This window comes from Netta rufina (genome assembly GCF_964035555.1).
Source record: "Netta rufina genome assembly, chromosome: 3".
NCBI lineage: Eukaryota > Metazoa > Chordata > Aves > Anseriformes > Anatidae > Netta > Netta rufina.
In genome coordinates, this window is record NC_140125.1 from 15508020 (window position 1) to 15530314 (window position 22295).

The window sequence follows — 22295 nt, forward strand, 5'->3', positions numbered from 1 at the left end:
ATGGCACAACTACTCTGCGCTTCCTTGAGCCACGCAGTGACTGTAGCGATGATCGCAGCTGCCAAACGTGACCTGATTTAGCCAAATACATTTTTATTAGAGAATAAAGGTGGAACTTGACCCTTTCCTAAAAGGGTGGCAAAGCCCACACCTTTGGAGGTGCTTGCGTGTACTTGATGCTTCACAACCAGGAGGCTGTCTGTTGTAGTTAGCTTTTTATTACTTGTTATCTACAGTGTCTGGCTGGGTATGGGGATTGTTGTGAGACAGCAATGTGGTAAAACTGACGCTTTGCAGTTTCCTTTGAACGCGAATTCTCCTTCCCGAGGTGGAGTGGCGCTCCCCCCCCAACATGGCGGCGCCGTCCCCCTTAGGGCCAGGACTACAACTCCCGGCCTGCCCCGCGGCCCGCCGGCTCCCGCCTTGCCCCGCTCGCCAACCGCCGCCATTTGAACCATGGCGGCTGTGGCGCCCATGGCGGCGGAGGCGCTGCCCGAAGCCTGGCGCCTCTACCTCGTCCCCACCCGCGTCGCCACCTTCCGCAACTGGCCCTTCACCGAGGGCTGCGCCTGCACGCCCGACAGGGTGAGCCCGGGGGCGGCGGGGGGGCGAGGGGCGGCGGCTGGCAGCGGCGGCTCCCGCTGATCACCCCCCCCCCCCCTTTTCTCCTTTTCTCCTTCTCCCCCTGCCCGCAGATGGCGGCGGCCGGCTTCGTGCACTGCCCCAGCGAGAACGGCCCCGACGTGGCGCAGTGCTTCTTCTGCCTCAAGGAGCTGGAGGGCTGGGAGCCCGACGACGACCCGCTGTGAGGAGCGGGGCCGCTGCCCCGGTGGGGAGGGAGCGGGGAGGGAGGGAGCTGGGGGGGGTATGAGCGGTGCTGGCAGCCCCCGGGTGGGTTCCCGCTGTTGTGTTGTAGGGAGGAGCACAAGAAGCACTCTGCCGGCTGCGCGTTTGTCGCCCTTCAGAAGGATCCCGTCAGCCTGACGCTGCAGGAGTTCCTGAAGCTGGACAAGGAGCGGATGAAGAATGCGATTGTACGTAAACATTTGCCATGCCCTCTGAGGCTGGAAGTGGTTCAGTGTCTTGTCTCAGGGCTGTTTACCTGGCCTCTTGCTTCCCTATTGCACCGCTGCCAAACTAGCTTGGTGCTTCTAGGTTCCTTTTGGCTCAGATAGCTTGTCCTGCTCTGGTTCTCAGCCTTTGCCACACCAGAGACACAGCCCGCTCCCTCCCTGAAACCTAACTGACGCTCGAAGCAGCGGCAGGCAGTGACTTTTATTTTTTTGTTTGCAGAAAAAACAAATTTCGCAGAAGGTGACCGAGGTTGAAGACACTGCCAAGTCTGTGCGTCGTGAAATAGAGAAGCTGGCCTCCTAGGCTGCACCAGCCTCTGCCGTCCATCTTGTGTACGGACTGTGACACTGCCATGTCCACTGAACAACTGTTTCCTGGGACCACTTTTGTAACGGCCACACCTGTGAGAAGCGTAACAACTCTGGATGCTCCTTCTCTCACTTGAGTCTGTCCAGGAAGTACCTGGGATCTGATGCACTGCATAGATAATATTCTTCTGCAGGGATTCCCCTATTCTTCCAGTTAGTTTAATTTAGGAGTGTTTAAAAGCTTGTGTTTTTGTTTGTTCTTAATTTCTTTTGTAAACCTAGTTGTTCCTATTTTGGAGGGTACTGGTAGCCTTGCTGCAAAAACTTGTGTTTCTTGCAAGAGTTGGCAGACGCTTCCATTTCTTTTATTGAATGTACCAATGAGTATGGGTAACTTTTAAAACAAAAAAGGGGAAGGACTTTAAAAAAACTCCTTCAGGGATTTAGGATTGTGTTGGCTAATGATGTCTAGCAATGTACCAAATCATAGTGTGCTTAGTGTCCTTGTAAACCTCTGGTTTTAGCTGTCTGCTGCCTCATGGTGATGCGTTTATAGTTAAAAGTGGAAGGCAAAACAGCAAAGTAATTCTACTTAATTCTCTGGAGGAAAAAAAAATATTGACCTTTATTACAGTGAGCTACACTGAATGCAGTTTTAACTTCAAAATGGAAAATAACCCCATCAGAGTACAGTTTGTAGTGCTGTTGCTCAAGTGTCAAACCGTCAGTATTCACCATGTGGCCTTAAAATGTTTTAATGCTTTGGAAGATAAGGTTGAACGTTCTCCTTGTGCGTGCTTGGAAATGAAAAGAAACCTCACGGAACAGAGTACAGGTAGTGAAGAATTGTGCTCTGAACTGCTGGGAAAGAGTGGGAGAAGGTTGTACCAAGTAAGCAGCTGTTAGAGGGTCAGAGTTGATTGCATGGTTCAGCGAAGTCAGTAGACAGAACTGGACGTGTGGGTTTAAGCTCTCCCAACCTCAAAGAACATCAAGCTCCATTTTGGAGAGAAGGCCGTCACGATCAAACACTGATGAGAGCAATGCTCCTGGGTTTCGTAAGTTCGTCCAACATTCCCTCTCCGAGCTTACTTGTGAACAATGAAATCACTTCATTATTTCCATCTGTAACAGCCAAATCATATGCTGATTGCCCTTTTGTATTCTTCTTTTTTATGCTTGCATTGCAGCTGTAAATAAAGAACAGATTGTGTTAAGCTACTTAGATTCATTTCAAGTTACTGGAGTTAGTAAAGTTGCTTCTAGGTAAATGTTGATGTGGAGTCGCTGCAGATTCCTGGATGCCTCTTCCTGCAAGGACAGAGCTGTGATAAGGGCGCTGAGGCTGGGGCAGGCTCTGGTCCTTCAGATCCGTGCAGGTGGGCTGTGGGTGGGTGCCCAGCTGCACACTTACCGTAGCAGGGCTCGGACGCACTCCTCTCCCTCTAATCCAAGCAGAACGGCCTCGTGGAGGGCGGTGTTGTTGTGCCTGCATGGGAGGAATCAGCAGTGTTCTTATACCTAAGGAAACCGTCCGGGTACATAAAGAAATGGTATAGAAAATCAGTAGGAAGATAGAGAAGTAGTCACAGTGATCTTTCATAGGCTTTGGTGTGTGAATTAAGTTAATGGGAAAAGGAATTGAATAGAACAGCATTTTTAACTGAAATAACACCTCTTTGGTAAAACTTCAAAAGACCCGAGGTACAGAGTCACTGCTCACTTACAGTCCTGACTGCTGGTCAACGTGAGCACCTTTCTGCACGAGAAGAGGGATCACTTCCGCGTGCCTGTTTAGGACAGCCACTGTCAGAGCCGGTCGGTCGTCATCGCCAGTGCAGTTTGGGTCAGCGCCCTGGGATGCGCAGGAGAGGGAAGGTAAGCTGTTTCTTACTGCACAGCCAAAACGTAGAGGTTGTGCTTTGCTTTGCTATACAAAAGGCTTTACCCTAAACTACACCATTCATATATCTTTTTTTCTTTCTGTGTGGCCTTGCCAAACCCAGAGGAGGATGCCCTAAACACCTGCAAAACAGAAACTGGGACGATAAAATAACTGTAAAGTATTTTTTCCTCATTTAAAATGCTCTTTCAACCTAAAGATTGCTGTACTGCTTGGATGTTGCCCCCTAAGCGTGAGGTTGAAGTTGTGTGCCAGGCTGATGTTAATTGCAGTAAGTGGTCAAAGAGCTGTAAGGTGAAGCAGTAACTTACTTCTCTGAGCAACCGTTCTATCAAAGTGATTCTTCCTTTCCCATGGGGACCCAGTTCTTCCAGCAGTTGTCTGGACTCTGGCTGTGGAAACACAGAAAACAGCCATTAAGATTTCATGCAGGGAAAAGACAAGTGGACTCTTCTTGCATTTGACTAAAGGTTGGAAATGCACACAACAGTATGAATGCAGCTGAGGGAACAATGCCATATAGCTGAGCTTCAGTATTACCCACGACCCTTCTGTGGGAATTTTGGGTTCTGAGCAAATGTTGGATAACCCAGGCTAATACCTCAAGTCTTGAATCTGCAAATTATCAGCTTTACATCGATACACCTATGTCTGAGGCTTCCAGAACCAGTGGAAGTGTTTTATTTAGAAAATTAACATACTTGCCTTGCAGAAGTTAGTTAACCAAATCTTAAAACCAGAAATCTTTTTTTTTTTTTTTCTTTTTCCCAGCCTTCTACCTCCTTCCTTTCCCCTTTCAAAAGCCCAATGGCTTGGCCAAGCATTTTTCCTCTGGACTCCATCACAAAGCTCTGTGTCTCCCACCCATTGAGTTAGCGAAGTGATCCAAACCTAGATAACAGCACATTGCACCTCTCAAACATTCTCTGCCATTACTGACAATGTTAATTCAGCAATGCTTCCAGGATGTTTGGTCTCTAGTGGAAATAAAGCTTGCTTCTTGCATTAAGGTATCCCGTAGTTGTGCTGGCATCTCAGCTTGATGAAAAACAGAGCTGACCTAAATAAAAGCTTGCTGTATGGGTTTTGTTCAGCTAGACTGTGCAAATGGCAGCTATGACACAGCTAAGGTTATGTCCTGTGGCATCAGAGCCAGGTGTCAAGGGAAGATGGCAATGCCTCCTTCTGGTGCTGCTTTTTAGAGAAACTTGTAACAAAATCAGTCTGCGACAGCTTAGACCTGGTGCTGTGTCATTAAAACAGAATGGATCAAAAAACGAGGGGAGCAATCTAATTAAGCTTTTGGTAGGAACAAAGCTTGTCTATTTCCAGTTTTGTAATAAGTGTCAGCCATCAGTTTTTCAGGTTTTATATTAAGTTGGACTTTTGTCTGTCCCCCCCCTCCCCCTTCCCTTGTTAGTGTTAAAAGCTTTCTATTTTTATCCTTGGATGCCCTCCTTCATATTAGTGCTGCTCTATATCTATTTCTTTTATTTTTCTGTACCAGCAGAAGATATTTACAGGGAGCTTATCTTCTTTTTCTGTAAGTGTTCTTGACTTTGTTCTCTTTATTTTGCCTCTTGAATGTGAAAGATCGTGATCTTCTTTGCCTACCAGAAAGGGAAACAAGCAAACAATTCAAAGTCAGTATCCTAACAAGAACTCGGGGGGAAAAAAATCTGGAAATAATTTATCCAAAAAATATTTTATTTTGTGCTGAAATGAAAGCAATATTTATAAACTTTCTACAAGAGAAAGTGATGAAATATTTGTTGCAGATCAGACTGGTTTTAACAAAAGGTTTGCACTCAAGCAGACTTAGAAACTTGCTATTTGGAAGTTAAGATTCAATGAAATGTAGAGTTCTGGGGGTTTGAGTCTTTTAACTAGCTGCAGCTATTCAACAGGCTTGACTTGGATTCATGAATTGTTTTGACCAAAACCCTCACAATTTTTTCAATGCTGTTTAGTTCCCAGATATTTAAGAACAAGACTAGAGGACCTTGAATAGATATGCATGTCCATTATTTTTAAGACACGCAATGTACCGCTGCACAGGAGGGCTGATAAATTGTGAAGCATGTGGGGACCCTGTGAGTTGGTGCTACTGGAGCCTGGAAGCACAGCCACATCACTGGCAGTCTGGAAAACCAGCTCCGACTGCTGTTTGCAAAGTCTCACAGTAGAAGCACAAAGTGACCTCAATATGTACATGAACTGAAATGTCAGCTGACACCCGAAGCATTTCTGCTTTCTAATGCTGAATTTACAAATAATTTATGCAATGGAAACCAAAGTGCCATATGAGTTGCCTTAAAGGCTGAGCAGCTACTGACATCAATGGGAAATGCATAGTAAGCATCTCTGAAAACTAGAGTTGATGTATTTCAGCATTTCTTATCTTTACAAAATGTACCAATGCTAAAGTCCCTGGCATAGCTCAAACATAGATGAGATTGGTGCTTATGGCTTGTATTGGAAAAGAATATGCAGAGCATGTTTATCGCTAGAATAAAAACACTGCACTGAGCAGTGGCTGCAGTGTAGTGACCTCTCCAGCTGTCCTCTAGAGATGAATCATACCCATGAACTTTTGCCAGTCTGTACGTTGCTGAAATCGCAACTCAAACACATTTTGAGACTTCAAGATCAACTTAGGAAGGTGCAGAATGTGCCAATTTATTAATGTGCCTGTCCCAGTCTGTAAGCACTAGTTCCCTGTTCTTGACTACTGTATTTGTTATATCATAAAGACAGAAAAAGAATCTCACCAAAACTAGTCTGGCTGCCATCCAGATCATCTCTGTCTTCTGTTACGCTATTTAGGTAATGATTATTGAATTTCACTGGTTTACTGGTATGAATATCCTGTAGGATGATCAAAATGCAGGAAGTTGATCAGACTATCATGCAATGCTGTTATAAACTCAGTAGCACAAAACAAAAAATTATATAGGCTTTAAATCAGTCTCAAATTAGCATAAAACATGATTATCTGTAATTAAACTCTGTTTTGACACAACATAATGTACTGTTTTTTCCTAAACTACGTGTTAGTTTGTTTTGATTTTTTAGAAACTGATACAACCTCACTGAAAAAAGCTTCGGTTCTCATCCAAGTGGAAGTGCCACTGCCAGCTGAGAAATCTGATTAATTCCTCACTTGTGAAATGATGTGATACGCCTTTTCAGGCACCATTTGGCAAGGTAAGCTTTTTAAGATTCTACACGACAGATACAGTCTTAATTTTGGATCTTTGAAATGGCAGATTTTCATCTTTGAAAAGCTGGAAATGAATATGTGGGTGGTTTTTTGGAACGTGGTGATTCCGTAGGTGGGAATTTAAGTGTTTGAATACTGTTAACAGGAGATTTGGTAAATGGTATCTCCAAACTATTAAAAATTACTAAGCTTGTTTCTTAAGAGCACAATATATGGACTGAAGAAAAGGAGGTTCTAAGATCAGGAGCTAAGGGGTGCTAGAATGACTAAACATCAATAGAAAGAAGAATGTCAATATTACTAGAAAACTAACGAAAAGCAAGATGATAGCAACACAACCATGAAGTCTGGCTTAATCATATAAAGATACCTGTTCAACCAGCTCCAAAAGAAAAGAAAAAGATTCTTTTCTCTGAAGTGATGAGTTAACACCTTGCAAACAAAAGAATTTCTTGTTTAGACCTGAATTGAAAATGTATCAGTGTTACCCTGACTGCTCTAGCAACAGCTTTAGACCAGCTGCCTAACAACCGGCCGCATCCCCCAGACTGACCTTGTTACTAGCAAGAGCATAATTTAAGGTAACAGTGACTTGATAGTCGTTCTCACAGATGGCAGCAGAAGTAATCTGTAGGGAAAGAGCAACCGAGCAACTGTTAGTATCTCTTACAAAAAGGACGCACATAATTTTTAGGAATAAGTCACAGTGATGGGCTGCTGATGTTTATTGTGGAGCCAATGCACAAAATCACACACGGACAGTGGCCTTTGCCTGTTTCTGAAATGGCACCTGCACTTTAACTGAGGAAGGGACAGGTGGTGTTTTGAGTAACTGGGAACATCAGAATGATGGAACTGCCAACTTAACATAAAAGATGTGGTAATGCTATGTTTCATGAAAGTGCGGTCATTTTTCCACCCAAATTTTGCAGTTGTGTGAAAGGCTGTGTGGTCCTTAAGATTCCCCACGCCAGAAGAAGTGGCTGCTGCTTTAGTTGTACCAGCCTGTGGAGGTACAAGCTGTACTAAAACATAAGTAACTTTCTATATCTTTAAAAGTGTAGTGCTGACAAGAGTGCTCTTGAAGCTATATAAACAAATGGACAGGGGATTATACAGAATTGAAATGAAGCAGACAATGTTATATTGCAGCAGGTTGGGAATCCTGAGATAAGGTTGATTTTATCTCTAATCTGTATGATAACTGATAACAAGGCATTGAACCCAGAGAGTTGGCATCTACTTTGAAGCGCTTCGGTTACTTTTGTAGGCAGTGATTTCAAGACAATAGAATGACAAAAGGCCAGAAAAGCAGCAGGAGTAGCCAGTTCTAGGTGATTCAGGCATATCCTGAATTCTCTGGCAAAGGAAATGAGTTGCAGTGGACCTACACCTCATGTCCTGTACCACCTATACCAAGCAGATATCTTTTATGTTTATATTTGCATTAGTTTCTGAACACTGGTGTACTAAAGAGGTCTCAGATGTAATTCAGATGCAAAATATCTGCTGTTAAGCCTCCCAAAAAAATAATGTGACCAAATACCAATTACATTTGTCATCCTTAGTATTCATTAGCTTTTCTAGAGTTGTTTCTATGTGCTACAATAACTTTTTTTTGATTGATATGCTGTATCTCTCAGGTCAGGATAAGATGTAGTGAGTTTAAACTGTAAGGGGAGATTCAGGTCAGTCACCAAGAAAGAGCTTCCCAGTATCTATGCCAGTTTAAGGAATTGCCAACCCTACTTCTGCCTGCATCCCACTTTCAGCTTTTTTTTTTTTTTTTTTTTTTTTTTTACTAGCGCTGATGCACCTTTTTTTTTTTTCCTTTTTTTCCTTTTTTCCAACTATTTTTAGCCTGGGTCAGTTCACTGATCCCAGTAGACAGGCCATTGGCACAGGCAGTTGTGCTGGCATCACCAGGAAGCAGCGAGGGGGGGAAGCAACTCCTTAATCCAGCAGGGCTGCCAAAGAAAGCAATACAGTGCTTCAGCTGAACTGCAAAGGATAATTGAGCGCAGAAATGGACTGCCTGGGGCAATTGTGAAATCTCCATTGTTGGTGAATTTTAAAAGCTTCAAGACAAACATCTGTCAGGAACCGTTTAGGCAGAGCTGTTCCTCTCTCAGGACAGGGACCAAATGATCTCTCAGTCATTCCAGCCCTGTCTTCTAGGACTCTTTAGGCAGGGTCTCCAGTTGGCACCTTTGGTTGCTATCACCCTTTAAATCATTTTAATGCAGGTTGGTGCACTGAAGACCAGGTCTCCAGTATGGAAGGAATACACTCTTCCACTACTGGTATAGTTTACATTAGAAGTAGGCTATATAACCAAAGAGAATTGCTGCTATCTGCTGGTGTAATCTAGCTCTAAGTTGGGGCAAACATATCATCTAAATCCAATTTCTAGCAGGGTTTATTTAACTGACCAACTACACAGATGTCAGTTGGCTCTTCTTTTTCTTGATTGCCTGCTGCAGGATTCTGTAAAAGCAGCTGAGTAAGAGCTTTCTGGCTTCTATCACTTCTCTTACAGCTGTGAGGTGAGAGAAGAAAAGAAACTGCCATATTAAAAAGAAAGCAGAAAAAAATCTTCAGTGAAAGACTAAGAAAGAAATGGAACAACAAAAACAAACATCCCCACATATAAACAAGTTTAGGTCTAAAGAAAACATAGGTATGTATTTTTCTAGTGTTTATCTAGCAGCCAAAATATTCTTCTCATGACACTTCACGGGAAGATATTACTCACAAGGCCCTTCCTACCTTTCCCATTCGAGGTTCTCCAATCAGTGCTCTGAATTCAAGGTTGTTCTGGGCGTAGCTTCTAAGGTGAGCACAGACATGATCCAGCTGCTTTCTCCAGTAACCTGATCAGAGAGAGTTAAGCAGGAGAAAAAAATCCTTGAGATTGTGGTTAACATTTCTTCTGCTCATTTGATTAAATGATTTAAAAAATAGCAGATTTTCACTGCATACATTTCAATTTTATATGGGAGAGCGTGTTAAAAGCTTCAGCATTCCTGCTCTTTTGCCTGTCAGAATCTCTTTGAAAGAGTTACCATGCTGTTATGCTGGTACAGGGCATGAAACACTTGTTGCATACGTCCTGTATTCAAAACTCAGCTTAAGCCATTCAGAGTTTTTGCATCTATCATCCAACTACTTTCACAGCAGCTTTCTGTTTTCATTAGAGAAAGAAAGAAAAGGTCTTGGTCTCATTCTTCAGTGGTTGTTATCAGGATAAATCTGTTTTTGGGCACACTTATGGGAAGTACAGCGTATGATTTATTTTGTTGTAAATAAATTGGGTAGGCAAGGTAATCTTGTTTAGCTTACACAGTGAAGTTGCTCTGACCTTACCTGTCCCCTCACAGTAAGTGAAGCTCGTAACAGTGAAAAGAAGCCAAGTCAGAAGCGCTGCTTTCTGACATTTACAAGAGAAAACACAAGTGCACAAGGACTTTTGTGCTTGGAGGACTCTTTCTAAGTCAGAGCTGGTAGAAATTATGACAAACTAAAAGCACAAGTCTTAGTTGTCAGGCAGCTTTAAGGAATATAAAAAAGAAGGATGGTTGACCCACAGAGCAACATAAATTGTAAAAACAAGTTGAATACAAGTTGAAAATACTAATTAAAAATCTAAGCTATGATACTACCTTATGAGTGATCCCTCCAGGGATGTCAGTATTATTTGCAATAAACTGGTTGATGACTAGCCTAGGTCCTCAGCTTCCTTTCATTAAAAAAAAAAACAAACTCCAGATGGCCAGGAACATATTCTTGCACTTTTGACTTTTTATTGCATCTAAAAGGCTTTTGGGCAGTGTTGATAGAATACTTCAATACACGCTGTTGTTTACACCTAGATCACACTGATTTACAGATTGTTAGAGTGGAAAAGGGGAGGTTTCTTTGTAAAGTTTACCTGGTAAATGACTTGGCTTCTGTTCAAAACAGAATGAAAATACAGCAAAAAGAAAGAAATACAGTACGCATCAGAGGATTTGTATTTTGGTGCTTTTGTTATTTCACCCTGTCCTAACAGTTTATTTTTAATCCTCACAACAGAGAAGAAGGTTAGTTAATGGTTGATATGGTCAAGGACAGCAACAACAAATTGCTTATTAAATCACTTGCATTTAATAACTTTAATATCAAATGTCTGATACTATTTGAATTCAAGAAAAACAGACCTATCTGGCCTATGTAAACAAGATTTCTTGGTGTGATAGCATATGGTCTTGTTGATATATGTAGTGTCAAGCCCTTTAGACAGCTTAGCATCAAGGAAATAGAGCAGCAGGAAATACTTGACTGTAGCAGACATTTATTGATTTATAGAATGAAATATATTTCCCAGGCCTTGGCAGTGTCTGAAGGAGAACACATTACACAGTGCACCTTCAACAAAGTTGATGTTTCTAACTGGAAAAAAATTAACAAGTCTGGTGTAGGACAAAACCAGAATTTATTCCCAACCTTTCCTAGTAAAAGGAGTTCTCTTACAAGTCAAGAGCTGGACTTTTGACAGAGACACATGAATGTTTAGTGTTACTATTTTTTTTTTTTTCAGTATTATTGTAGGCCAGTCCTTTATGATCTCTGAATAGATTAAGCTCTCTCACATGTTGAGTTGAGTCAAATGTTTTATTTCCTACAGTCATGTCTCCAAGAGAACATGCCACATTTCAGAGCAAGCGAGTAGGAAAAAAAATTTCTCTAGTAATAATTTAAAAAGCAAAAGTGCATCACGTTCATATTTATATACAGAGTCAAAACAGGAAATTCTAACATTCATTAGCACCCAAGAGATAAATAACTCTGATAACAGCCTGAGGGGTTGACAGCAGTCAAGTGATTCCACAAAGAACTCCTGCTGACCAAACCAGCAACTGCAAAACAAAGCAGTCTGCAGTAGTGATACAGTAGTCCCCGCATGGATGGTCTCTGCAGTGAGACAGATACCTTAGGGGGACGGAAAAAGGGGACTACAAGAGCTCTCAAAATTTCTACCAACCCTTATTTCTTGTAATGCCGTTAAGAATCCGTTTCTCTGTTTTAGTTTGTGTTGCTTCCAAGACTTATATCATTTATTTCACAACAGCATTCCAAACAGATTTTTCACATAGACGTGTCTCATCGTATTTTTCAAGTGCTACAACCCCCAGCACATCAGAGTTTTGTTAAATAATACTCCCAGCAGGCTCTATCGCAGTACTAACCAAACTTAACTTTTGGCATGGAATAGGGGTTGTTTAGTGGTTTCCAATTCAAATATAGGACACGCATGCCCCTGATCTTGTGGGATCTGAAAAAAATCAAACTACTAGCAAGCTAGTAAAAGTGTACAGGACTCGTTAGCCACAACTTTGATGATTGTTGACAGGCTTTCTTTTAGCTATTATTGGAGATCGGTGATCTAATTTCTAAGGCACTGTGTTTCCAGTTGAAAAGACAGATTTGTAAAGAAGTTAGTGACCTGCTGATGGCACATACCATAGACTATAATCTTATGAAGAAAAACAAAGTCATATTTCACACCTTTGTTTTGAGTAAGAATTTTCCTGTATGATTACATAAAATCAAACTCTTCCTAACCTTTTCCGGGACTGATGGCTGTCAGGAGAGGCTTACGATCACTCATTTTCTCCAGCTTTTCTTTGTGTAAAATCAGCTCAAGTTCCTTCTTTTCCAACAGTTTGCTAGATGGGTAAAAAAGTCCAATGGTTTGGGTTCCTTTATCTTCTGTTTCTTTTAGATCTACCCTTGATTTGGACAAGGAAATAGGAAGAGACTGCCAGGCAACTTGAGCTTGAAGTGGTTTAGTCTGTGGGAGAGTGTGGAGGGGAAGAAAAAGTGTAAGTAAAATAAGTAGATATAATTAAATGGCTTACACGCAAAAATAAACTAAAACAGTATAAAATTGTAAAGAATGACAAAGCTAGAAGGGAGAATCATTAACAATTACTGATTATAATTACCAATCAGTAACGATGATGTGATTTATCACAAATATTCAAGAAAGCAAAACTCTTCATGACTGTCAGAAGAATCAGGCCGCTTAGCTGTCCTTGCTAAGTGTTATGGTCTCTTCTTAAAACACAGTTTTCAATGCATGAAGTATTTGTATTAGTAGGACACAGTAATTCATGAGTAGTAAGACAAAATACTTACAGAATGAAAACTTTTGAAAAACTGCTAGTTTCCTACTTTGATATTTAGAATGAGGCTTTTAAAGCCTTTGGCTAAGGCTACATTTTTGCAGAAAATGGCTCTCAGAATAAACATATGCTTGGTTTTGGTCCAGAATTCTCACAGAAACATCTTAAAAAAGAAGCTGTGTTGATTTATACCAGCAGTGGACTGGCCTATCCTTTAGCTGTGTTCAAGCCTGATGAAGCCTGGCTTTGTAATACTGTGTGTCTTACCTCAGAAAACCTCAGCGAGTCCCCAGCATCCATGAGAACTCCATTCTGAGAGCTCACCCTTGATGGGGGCTCTATGTAAACACCACAAAATGCACAGAACCGAGCATATGGACGGTTGTCTGTACCACACTTGAAACAAGAAAAGTAGCACGGAGGAGGATCAGGCTGGAAAGTTTAATGAAACACTTGTTACTACAGAAACATACGATGAGCAGTTCAGGAGAGATAAAAACAATGGCACAAATTAAAAGGAAGCAAAATAAGAATACCTAAAGTGATTAGAATAGTAACTAGGGTACCAGACTGTTAACACACCGGCAGATGCAAGACAGTGAATCTTTAGTGATCTCAGCACTGTGTTAAGGAGGCAAACATTTTTTTCCAGACAGATTTACTATTTTGGTATATTATTTTTAATTTATACTTCCAAAAACATTTATGTTCTTTGTCAAAACCCTGTCATTACTAGTGTGGTGCTCTAATACCAAATATTGACTGAAACTCTTCCAGTTTAAGCTTTTGAGCTTTCCTGGAACAGTATAGATAGCAATAATTGTGCATGCATGCAGGGGAGTGCTTAAAATTTTATGTAGACTCAGCTCACGTTAAAAAAAAAAATGTTATTCTCCACCAGTGTGATGTTACCTTGAAACACTACAAACAAAATACATGCCCAAAGAAAATGTTCACGTTGGTTGTACCATGCAAAACTCAACAGAGCATCAGTTGATAAAACACTTGTCTTTACTGAAGTTAATGAGGTCTTCAGCCAAAAGAACCACATGCATCATCTTATCTCTGGTAATTCCCTGTACAGATGATCATGGCCCAGTGTAGTTATGGGAAAACTTGAGTTAGGTTAGCCTATGCTTTAGCCTTTGATGGATAAGCTACTTTGGTGGAGTACACAGCTATTGTATCTTATCTGATGCAATGAGGTGATGCTCGTTGGCCCCACAGCAATTTATTTACATCTCTAAAACCCTAAGTCATTGACAAAAGTAGGGTCAAGAAGTTTTTAATTAACCTGAGCATTTAATGTTTCTTTATTATTATTATTATTTATTATACTATTTATTATCCTATGTGCTTTAAGCAAGTATTTTGATAATAATAAACTGTGTACTAACTGATAAGAGTTTTGTGAAGATTGAAAGTGTTTCAGCTCATAGATGAGTAAAACCAGATTTGTCAACGCAAACACCAACAGCATGTACCTTGGCTCCACACCAGTCACAGAAACGAGCATCACACTGGTTAACACGATTGCATTTTGAGCAGGAAATTGTCTTCCCTTGCTGGCTGCTATAAGGTGGGGGGGTATCTCTTTGAAGCACGTGCTAGTAAAACAAAACAAACATCAGGCAGAAACCACTTTTTATAAAGAAAAGTTCAGTAGCTAACTAAGGCAAAATAGAAAATTAAACAACTTTGATAAAACAATGTGCAGTCTAAAAGAATTATTTCAATGTAGAATAAGCAACAGACTGATTTTGATCTAACTTGCAACATTTCAAAAGCACTGTAAAATGTTGCATTAATTTGTTTGTTTGTTTTAGTAGGAATAAGTGCAAAAAAATTATTTCCTTATCAGTTGTGTCCTTAATTTATATTGAGTACTTTATTAATATGGCCCCATGTGTAAGTACACTTGAAATAAACAGGGAGGATGCTCTGCTGGCAAACTTATATTTTCAAATCCAAAACACAACTGCTATTTTTCTTATTACCTTTTAAAGTCTTTGTTGTGGTATGGTGGGAGGAGTGTGTTCAGAAAACAAGGTTTTTTTTTTCCCAGTTTGATATTTGCTACATAAATATTTTTGTACCCTTTTACCTCGTACAAGTTATATATTACCTCGTTTTCCCACTACAATTAACTTATATGGGTATACAAAAGAAAACAGATTTTGCAGCTGAAACTTGGAGGTTGAGTATAGATCCTAGCTAGGACAAACAAGTCTTAAAATGTTTTGTTAGGTTTTGCCTCAGGAGTCTAACAGGGATATAAGTCCAAGCATGTTATTAGTCTAAATTATTTTATAACCATTAATAGTACTTAATGGTCATTAATAATAATTAGTAGTAACCAGTTTCATTACTAATGATCAATTATTCAGGACTTGTTATTGGTCATCACTAATTACTAATTAATCACTATAACTAGTAACATTTGTGATCGCTATTAATAGTAATTCAGTGAGCAGTGAAATTTCTCTTAGTTTCTACAGAGCTCGCCATTAAAGTCATATGCCTAACTTTATGTGGTTACACATTCACACCTGCATTCAGTGAAGCAGTTAAATACATGATTATCTTCTTTAAACAAGTACAGATTTCATCTGAAATTCACTTTGAAATGACCCTTCACTGGCTGAAATGTGGCCTAAGTGAAATATATCTTAAGCTTTTTATATAAGACCTCTTTTTAGCAAGGAATCCAATAAGTAAGCTAAACTGGGAGTTGAAACAGACAGTAATTTTAGGGGGAACATTTATTGTGTTTCTCCCCTCAGTGCAGAATCACTGACAAATACAAGCACAGTAGCTGTATGTGCATAGGGGCAGCAGCAAACTGAGTTAACAAAAATAAGGTAAAAGATTATTTTGTTTTCATAAAGTAATCGAGATGAATGAGAATGATCTTTTGGATTTATCTACTCGAGTTCTGTATTGCAACTAATTATTTGGATATCAGCAAGACTCCCAAAGAGTCCCTATTTTTTAAGTGCATTCTGAGCTTTGCAATCCTGACTTCCACAGGAGAAATTTGGAGGTATAGGGTTTATTTGTAATATTTAGCTTGGTATTTGTGATGGCACATCAGTGAGAGTACTGGTCTGGAACATGGCGTGTGGGAGGGATTCTCTGCTTTTGTAATATAGGCACAAAGGGATAGTAATTCATTTTTCAAAAGAAAATAACTTTATGTTTTGACTTGGGTAACCCAACTGCAATTGATGCAAGAAGCCTTACCATCTGTGCTTCAGGCAGTTTGCTTTCACAAGTCACACAATATTTATGGTGAAGAGGATTTCCTGTGCCGCATGCCTGACAAAGTACTTTGCCCTTTTAAATAGAAAAAGAACACATTTCACATGGTATTTGAAAACTGTTAGCAACAATAATAAGAAGAGGACTTGTTCACAGAAAGTGCTGTGGTTATTCAGCTCTGCAGATAGAAGAGATCCTTCAAGTCTGTGCTGTGGAGTTAGGTTTTAGTTAAGCCATATTGCCTAATCATCACAAATTTGTGTATCTTGGTGCCAGTTTTGTTTAAGCTATGGTACAGGTCACTTGGGAGATCTGTTATCAGTAACTCCAGACCTTTTTATACATTAGTTTCAGATCGCTTCGTCAATTACCTTCAAGCAGATGTTGGTTTGGGGCTGCAGCTGTGGAGCTATTGGAGACTCACATACAATGCAGGTGGGTGTATTCATTGGCACGAGATGTCTGCATTCAAGACATGGTGCCATCTGAAAGAAGACACATTGTACCTTATTAAGGACTGTGATTAGATCATTAAGTTTATCGTGAGATTTTCAATATTTTGCTTATTAAAGTCTACATCAGCAGCAGTCACTGTAAACACAGCAATTGACTGGAAAATAAGGTTGATATAGAGGTCAAAGGCTATTGAGAAATCACAAAGACAACCAGAATGAGAATGCTTTAGTGATGACTATCGTGTGCCAGAAAGGTGTTGAATTATTTTTCAGTAGATTTAAATGCTACCATAATATGTGTGTAGGTATTTCAAATCCTTCTAACTATGAACCTCATCTAAAGAGGTGCTGAATATTTTCAGTCATCACTTGAGGCTACAGCATTGTCCCAGACAAGACATCTTTTTGAGGATACAGAAAAAAAAAATGACCTTTGACTCGTTAGATAGGGTTACTATTTCATCAGAAGAGATCACGGAAGACAGGCATCACTGTAAAAACTCAGGGTGCTCTTGCATATGCATGCATACCGCTGTTAAAATCTTCAGGCAAACTAGATGGATCTTCTACAGCTATGACACAAGCACTAGTCACTAACTTCACTAATCAGGACTGGAATAAGATGCACATGCAGATCCTGAAGATGTAGTGGTTGTTGTTGTGGGACGAAGAGGAAGCTGAATTTGGTGATGTTTCCCAACAGAAGTGAATAAAACACAATTTACCCTTTTGATGTTATCCTTATTAAAATATATAGCACTTGAAGCAATCCATGGTTAGTTTTGCCCATCATTTAAGAATTACTTTGGACCCACTGCTGAAGTTACAAAACAAATTAAAACAAAACAAGCAGAACTCCCTAAAAGAAACTGTGACTAAATAATGAATATGTAGTTTGCTGAGGAAGGTTGGTCCTATGAAGAGGATTTGTTGTGTTATGATTTTTGCTGACCTGTGCTCCTTCAGGGGGCGGGAACTGACGTACTGGCACAGGTGGGATAGGAGATCCACATTCCTGGCAGAAGTGAGCCAAGGGGTCAGACAAGCGAGGTGCGGAACAGTGTGCACATCTGAGAATAAGAGCAAACTACCTGAGCATATTTTGGTATTTTTTCTAATTTGAAAAGACAGCTTTTCCTGTGATCGTACAAGCGTTAGGAATTTTTAAAAGGATGGTAAGAAAGTTTATAACATTAAACACTGATATGAAAATAAAGTTATATATGAGAGAGAATTTTCAAAGCACTAAACTAGATCATATTCTGCTGCTATAAGCCAGTATCTGCTTTGTCTTTCCTAATTTTTAATAGAGTCTCATAGTATTATCAACTTGGTTGCTAGTAGCAATTGCTCTGTTACCTTCCAAGGACAAAGATGTTAAAATCAGAAGTCACTTACCTGAGGAAATTCGTCTCCCTCTGGATCCTTGCCACCTGTGTGCTTGCTAAGCTTTTTCGGCTAGTCACCACAGAAGAAGTAGCAAACTGAAAAAAAGGCAATTCTTTAGCATTAATTAGCTAATGTTTGCAAAATGCATAGAAGATACACACAATTGCATCTAACAGATTCAGCTAAAGACATGTTATTTGAGTTAAAGTGCACTGAAATGCAGTGCATTAAAGAGCATCTACTGCATCTTGATTCCCCCATTAGCTGTTTTAAGGACCCACATCCTTTTCTTCTAATTCTTCTTCAAAAAAATATTTACTTCCAAGTGAGCATTACTAGATCTTAAGTTTTATATATTGCTAATTGCAGATTCAGTAATGTATTAGAAGAGGATTAGTAGGAATGCAGGCATTGCTAATTTGCCTTGCCTTGTTTTGTCTTTATTGGTAACTCTGTACTGCTTCGGGCATCCCTATTCCAGCGTGTCATTACCTATACATTTAAAGTAGTGCCATACAGCACAGTCCAAAGTATTTGCTTCTGAGAGATGATATGAAAACGATCACAAATTTTCAAATCTTTGCATTTTTTAGAGCTCAGTTATTTTGATAGACTTTTATGTTTTAATTCAACACCCCTCTGCTTGCCTGTAATGACTCTGTTGGTAGTGCTGAGATGGATTCCTCTCTGCATCCTGTTGTTTCCAAATGGCAGTTCAGGAGCTGTGGTCCTTGCAGGGACTTGCGATAAGTCTTTTTTTCTGTTTCCAAGTCTAAAATTACAAACCTGTTATTCCACTGTCATTCACTTCATGGAGTTAAGATATATGTTAACATGAACATTATATGCTCTCAAGTTTTATGTCCCAATAGGCAAGCATATTTCTAGTCATTATTCCAAAATTATTTTCAAATCCATATTTTGGGTTAAAACAAACTCCATGGAATTGCAGGAGGTTAAACTAGAAGAAACCTCATTCCTCTCTAAAAGAGCATACTTTTATATTTTTCTCCGTTTAGGCTTTTCTTCCTTCCTACATTGTCAAAAAATCCATCTTATAAGAGTAAATTAATTCGTAAACATTAATGTGATTCCCTATTCTTAAACACTCCCATCCCTGTGACCATGGGATAAAAGCCCTTATACAGGAAATCTGGGTCAAGCTTTCATTTTTGCTTTGTGTATTTATTTTGGAATCTTACTGCTGGCAACACTCAAATATCAGTAAAACAAAAAAAACAAACAAAAAAAAAACTGTAAAGGATTTGCAATCCAATCAATTTAACAGCATTTTCTGGCACAAACGGGGGCCTTGTTATGTTGCTCAAACTGAACAACCTTTTTTAAAATGTTTTTAAGAGGCAATTTGATATGTGTAAAGGCAATTTTTGTTCTCTGTTTGCAGTGCTAAGAACTGGAAATTGGAATTCCCAAAAGATGTTTAGTCTTTTGAGGTGGTTTTGAAACGACCTGTATTTTAATAATGATATAAGATGAAAACCTTACCCTGTCTACTTTCAGCTAAGAGAGAAGTATATTTCAGCTTTATGAAGTAACACCACACCTTGAAAATCTTGGGGTGCTTCACTCCAGGCAGGTTTGATTTCCCTGTTCATTCCATTTTTCTTTGACTTTGTAGTAAACAATCCATCTTCTCTCTCCTAAAAAGTAATTCCAATTGAATTCCAAACAATATATACATATATATTTGCTCTAATCTTTTTTTTCTATAGGTGTTTGTTAGGATTTTAAAGTTATAGGTACATTTTTAAAGGTTAAGGTTCTTATTTTCAGTGCAAGACTTTGAAAAGCTTAAATTATAAATGCATTTTAAAAATGAATTGGTCAAGAAAGACCAGTGGAAAAAAAAGAAAATATGTTGCCTTGAACTTTTAGTATTACAAAAAGGACTGAGGCAGCAAAGATGGACAAACAGGGAAAATTAAGTATATAAAAAGTATAGGTTATCAAGATTTAATCTTTAAGTAATCTCATACATACAACTCTTTAAATTCAGACAAGGGGTTACAATTGTTAAAACTTGCCTGTGTGGTGACAGCTTTTAGGAAATTCTTGTCATTGTCTTCAGCAGAAAAGATGTTTGGTTGCTTGTACTCTACCAGAAACACCTTTGTTACAACAGTACTCTCCCTGCAGTCCCTGAAAATCAATGTTCACAAAGCTATATACATGTCATGAAGCCATGTGCAGCAAAAAGTAAATAATTGGTGAACATGGTTCTTTTTTATTTAAAGTTAAAAGTGAGCACAACAAGTTATCAATAAAATGTATTAGTATTTTAATCCCTCAACATCTTTTACCTGTAAAACTCCTGATACTGCTGTGTCTGCTTTCTGAGGTAATTACTGTTTGCCAGAATTGCAGAAAATAGAGGACAGCCAGACTTTTCTTCCATTCATAATACCATATTCATTTTCCCAGCCAAGCACCAGGTAGCACACTATTCATTTGATGTAACAACTGTATTTCTCAAGTATTTCTTAAATTACAGCAGTAATTTTAAAAGGCTTGTGAATGTCCAAACCATTCATTTGGGATTTACTGTCATTCTAGAGCATCTATTTCACCCACCTGAAAATGTCTTAATGAAAACATACTGGAAACAAGTGTTAATCCAGGTAGTGATACAAGAAAATACATCCAGCCTAGATTTTGCATGTCTCTGCACAAGGAATATAACGTTGTAATACTCCAGTGCAGATATAAGCACAGGCTACCTGTAGGTGCTAATAGAGGAGAACAGCAAATCCAGATTCCCAACTGGACTGGGTATTTCTGTCCCCTTTGAAAAACAGGATAAAAATACAACACAGAATGCATGTATTTCCTGTCTCTAGGCATGAAGTTAGGAGAAAGTCAGTTCCTGTGTAGCAAAATCTCTGGAATGTTGCATTTTTACTCTTGTGCATGCAACATTTTTCTTGAGCTGTGGGGTCTGCCATTCTGTGCTCCTTCCAGAGCAACTATGCAAATTCCTGGGAAGACCAGCTTTTTTAAATCTGTTGAATCGCTGGATGACTTCTGATGGCAGAAAATACCACAGTAGTCCCTCTGGCATTTTGATCATGTTGACAGATGAACTCTGAGTACAATGTATTTTATTAATCTCTCACCCACAGCCTCTATGGATCATTGGCCTACATCCATGTCACAGAATATAAAGATTCTGGATAATCCATCCCCATAAATATTGAATAAAAAGTGTTATGAGAAAGTGAAGACAGTGCACCCATAAAGATCACTTAGGCTGCAAGCTGGTTGGGGAAAGAGTTGTCTCTCATTTTCCAAATACAGGGTAGTTTAAACAACATGGCTCTAAGCCACTGCTGGGATATCAATCCCCTGACAAAATAAAAGTAAAAGAAACCAGGATACTTACTTTGTAACTGCAAGTGCCTTGACCATGATTTTCCCAACTGGTAGTATGATAGGACTTCTATACTTAAAAGTGTTATGCTCTCCATAGCCAAGTTTCTTATTGGGTTCTGGTTTACTTCCATCTAATGTGTAATAAATGGAGACCTCAGGTGTATCTGAAAGACAGAGAGAGTAATTAGCTAAACTGTGTGAGAGCTGTAATAAAAACAAACTCCACACCTCTGGAAATCCTCTCTACCATGCTTGATTTTTCTCCCATAAACAGAATAAAGCAGTTGTATAAATGACTGAAAGTTCATGACCAAAATTGTTTCTCCCATGAAAAATTGGTTCATGACCAAAATTGTTTCTCCCATGAAAAATTGGTTACTAAATGAATACAATTTCAATTGTAAGCAGTATTTCTCTTCTTAAAGTAGCTGTACAATGGTTTTGTAGGGAAACATCGCAAAAACTCATCCGTTCTAAAAACAAAAAAATATATTTTCTCCTATGATGAAATGTGGAATTGTAAGGAAGTCCTTTAGGGTGAGCCTAGCACAGGCTACTTTCAAGTGCTATTTTTGCAGTCACAGCAAAATGCAACAACTTAAAGAGCTTGATCTTGAAAGCAATTAAGACCGCTAACATAGAGGAATAACCCCCATGTCAATGACATTGTTTGAATTAATAAAATCAAGTGCAAGTGTATTTGGTGTATCAAAACACAGTTAATTTTATAAGTTACTCAGGGAAGTGGTTATTCATAAACGTATGATAAAAAAAAGTTTCAAATGGTCACATAAGAAAATGTTTTACATAGAGTCAAAGCTATTATTCGTACCTGATTTTATTTCTACGAGAGTATTTGTATCTATTTCATGTTTAGCCTTCCCTGGAAGAGGGATTCGAAGTGGTATGACCTGAGGAACTGAGATAGAGCCCGCTGTCATTTTTCTCACCAGTGATCTTTAAAACAGAAAAACAAAAAGGCTGACAATATTTTTTCTTGACAGAAGAATGCATTAAGAAATGTGGTCTTTTAATGTAATTCCTCATCTTCATTTGTTTCTTTTAGGAGAGAGAACACTGGATACTTTAAACTGCTCACTCATTAATATTTATATATTTTTCACA

General features: G+C 39.3%; 2 protein-coding genes across 2 annotated transcripts; one reads left to right on the forward strand and one right to left on the reverse strand.

The window, feature by feature from the left end:
* The first annotated feature begins 459 nt into the window (after positions 1–459).
* BIRC5 (baculoviral IAP repeat containing 5) lies at positions 460–2342 on the forward strand. Its single transcript, XM_084283424.1, has 4 exons — positions 460–585; positions 696–805; positions 917–1034; positions 1294–2342. The coding sequence occupies exons 1-4, from the start codon at positions 475–477 to the stop codon at positions 1375–1377; spliced, it is 423 nt and encodes a 140-aa protein (XP_084139550.1). The 5' UTR covers positions 460–474; the 3' UTR covers positions 1378–2342.
* Positions 2343–2349: 7 nt separating this feature from the next.
* Positions 2350–22111, reverse strand: DZANK1 (double zinc ribbon and ankyrin repeat domains 1; the record flags this gene model as incomplete). The annotated part of the gene is made up of 20 exons (XM_084283423.1): positions 2350–2572; positions 2797–2871; positions 3110–3237; positions 3597–3677; positions 4807–4895; positions 6057–6153; positions 7062–7136; positions 9278–9381; positions 12113–12341; positions 12943–13107; positions 14160–14282; positions 15919–16011; positions 16308–16421; positions 17344–17461; positions 17790–17875; positions 18428–18552; positions 19345–19441; positions 19826–19940; positions 21181–21301; positions 22003–22111. The coding sequence occupies 20 exons, from the start codon at positions 22109–22111 to the stop codon at positions 2407–2409; spliced, it is 2310 nt and encodes a 769-aa protein (XP_084139549.1). The 3' UTR covers positions 2350–2406.
* Positions 22112–22295: the final 184 nt, after the last annotated feature.

What these genes read in the sequence shown, in the direction of transcription:
- BIRC5 (XM_084283424.1), top strand. Translation starts at nt 475, where the DNA reads ATGGCGGCGGAGGCGCTGCCCGAAGCCTGGCGCCTCTACCTCGTCCCC. An exon ending in GCGCCTGCACGCCCGACAGG is followed by an intron (nt 586 to 695) that starts GTGAGCCCGGGG and finishes CCCTGCCCGCAG; the next exon opens with ATGGCGGCGGCCGGCTTCGT. An exon ending in GAGCCCGACGACGACCCGCT is followed by an intron (nt 806 to 916) that starts GTGAGGAGCGGG and finishes GTTGTGTTGTAG; the next exon opens with GGAGGAGCACAAGAAGCACT.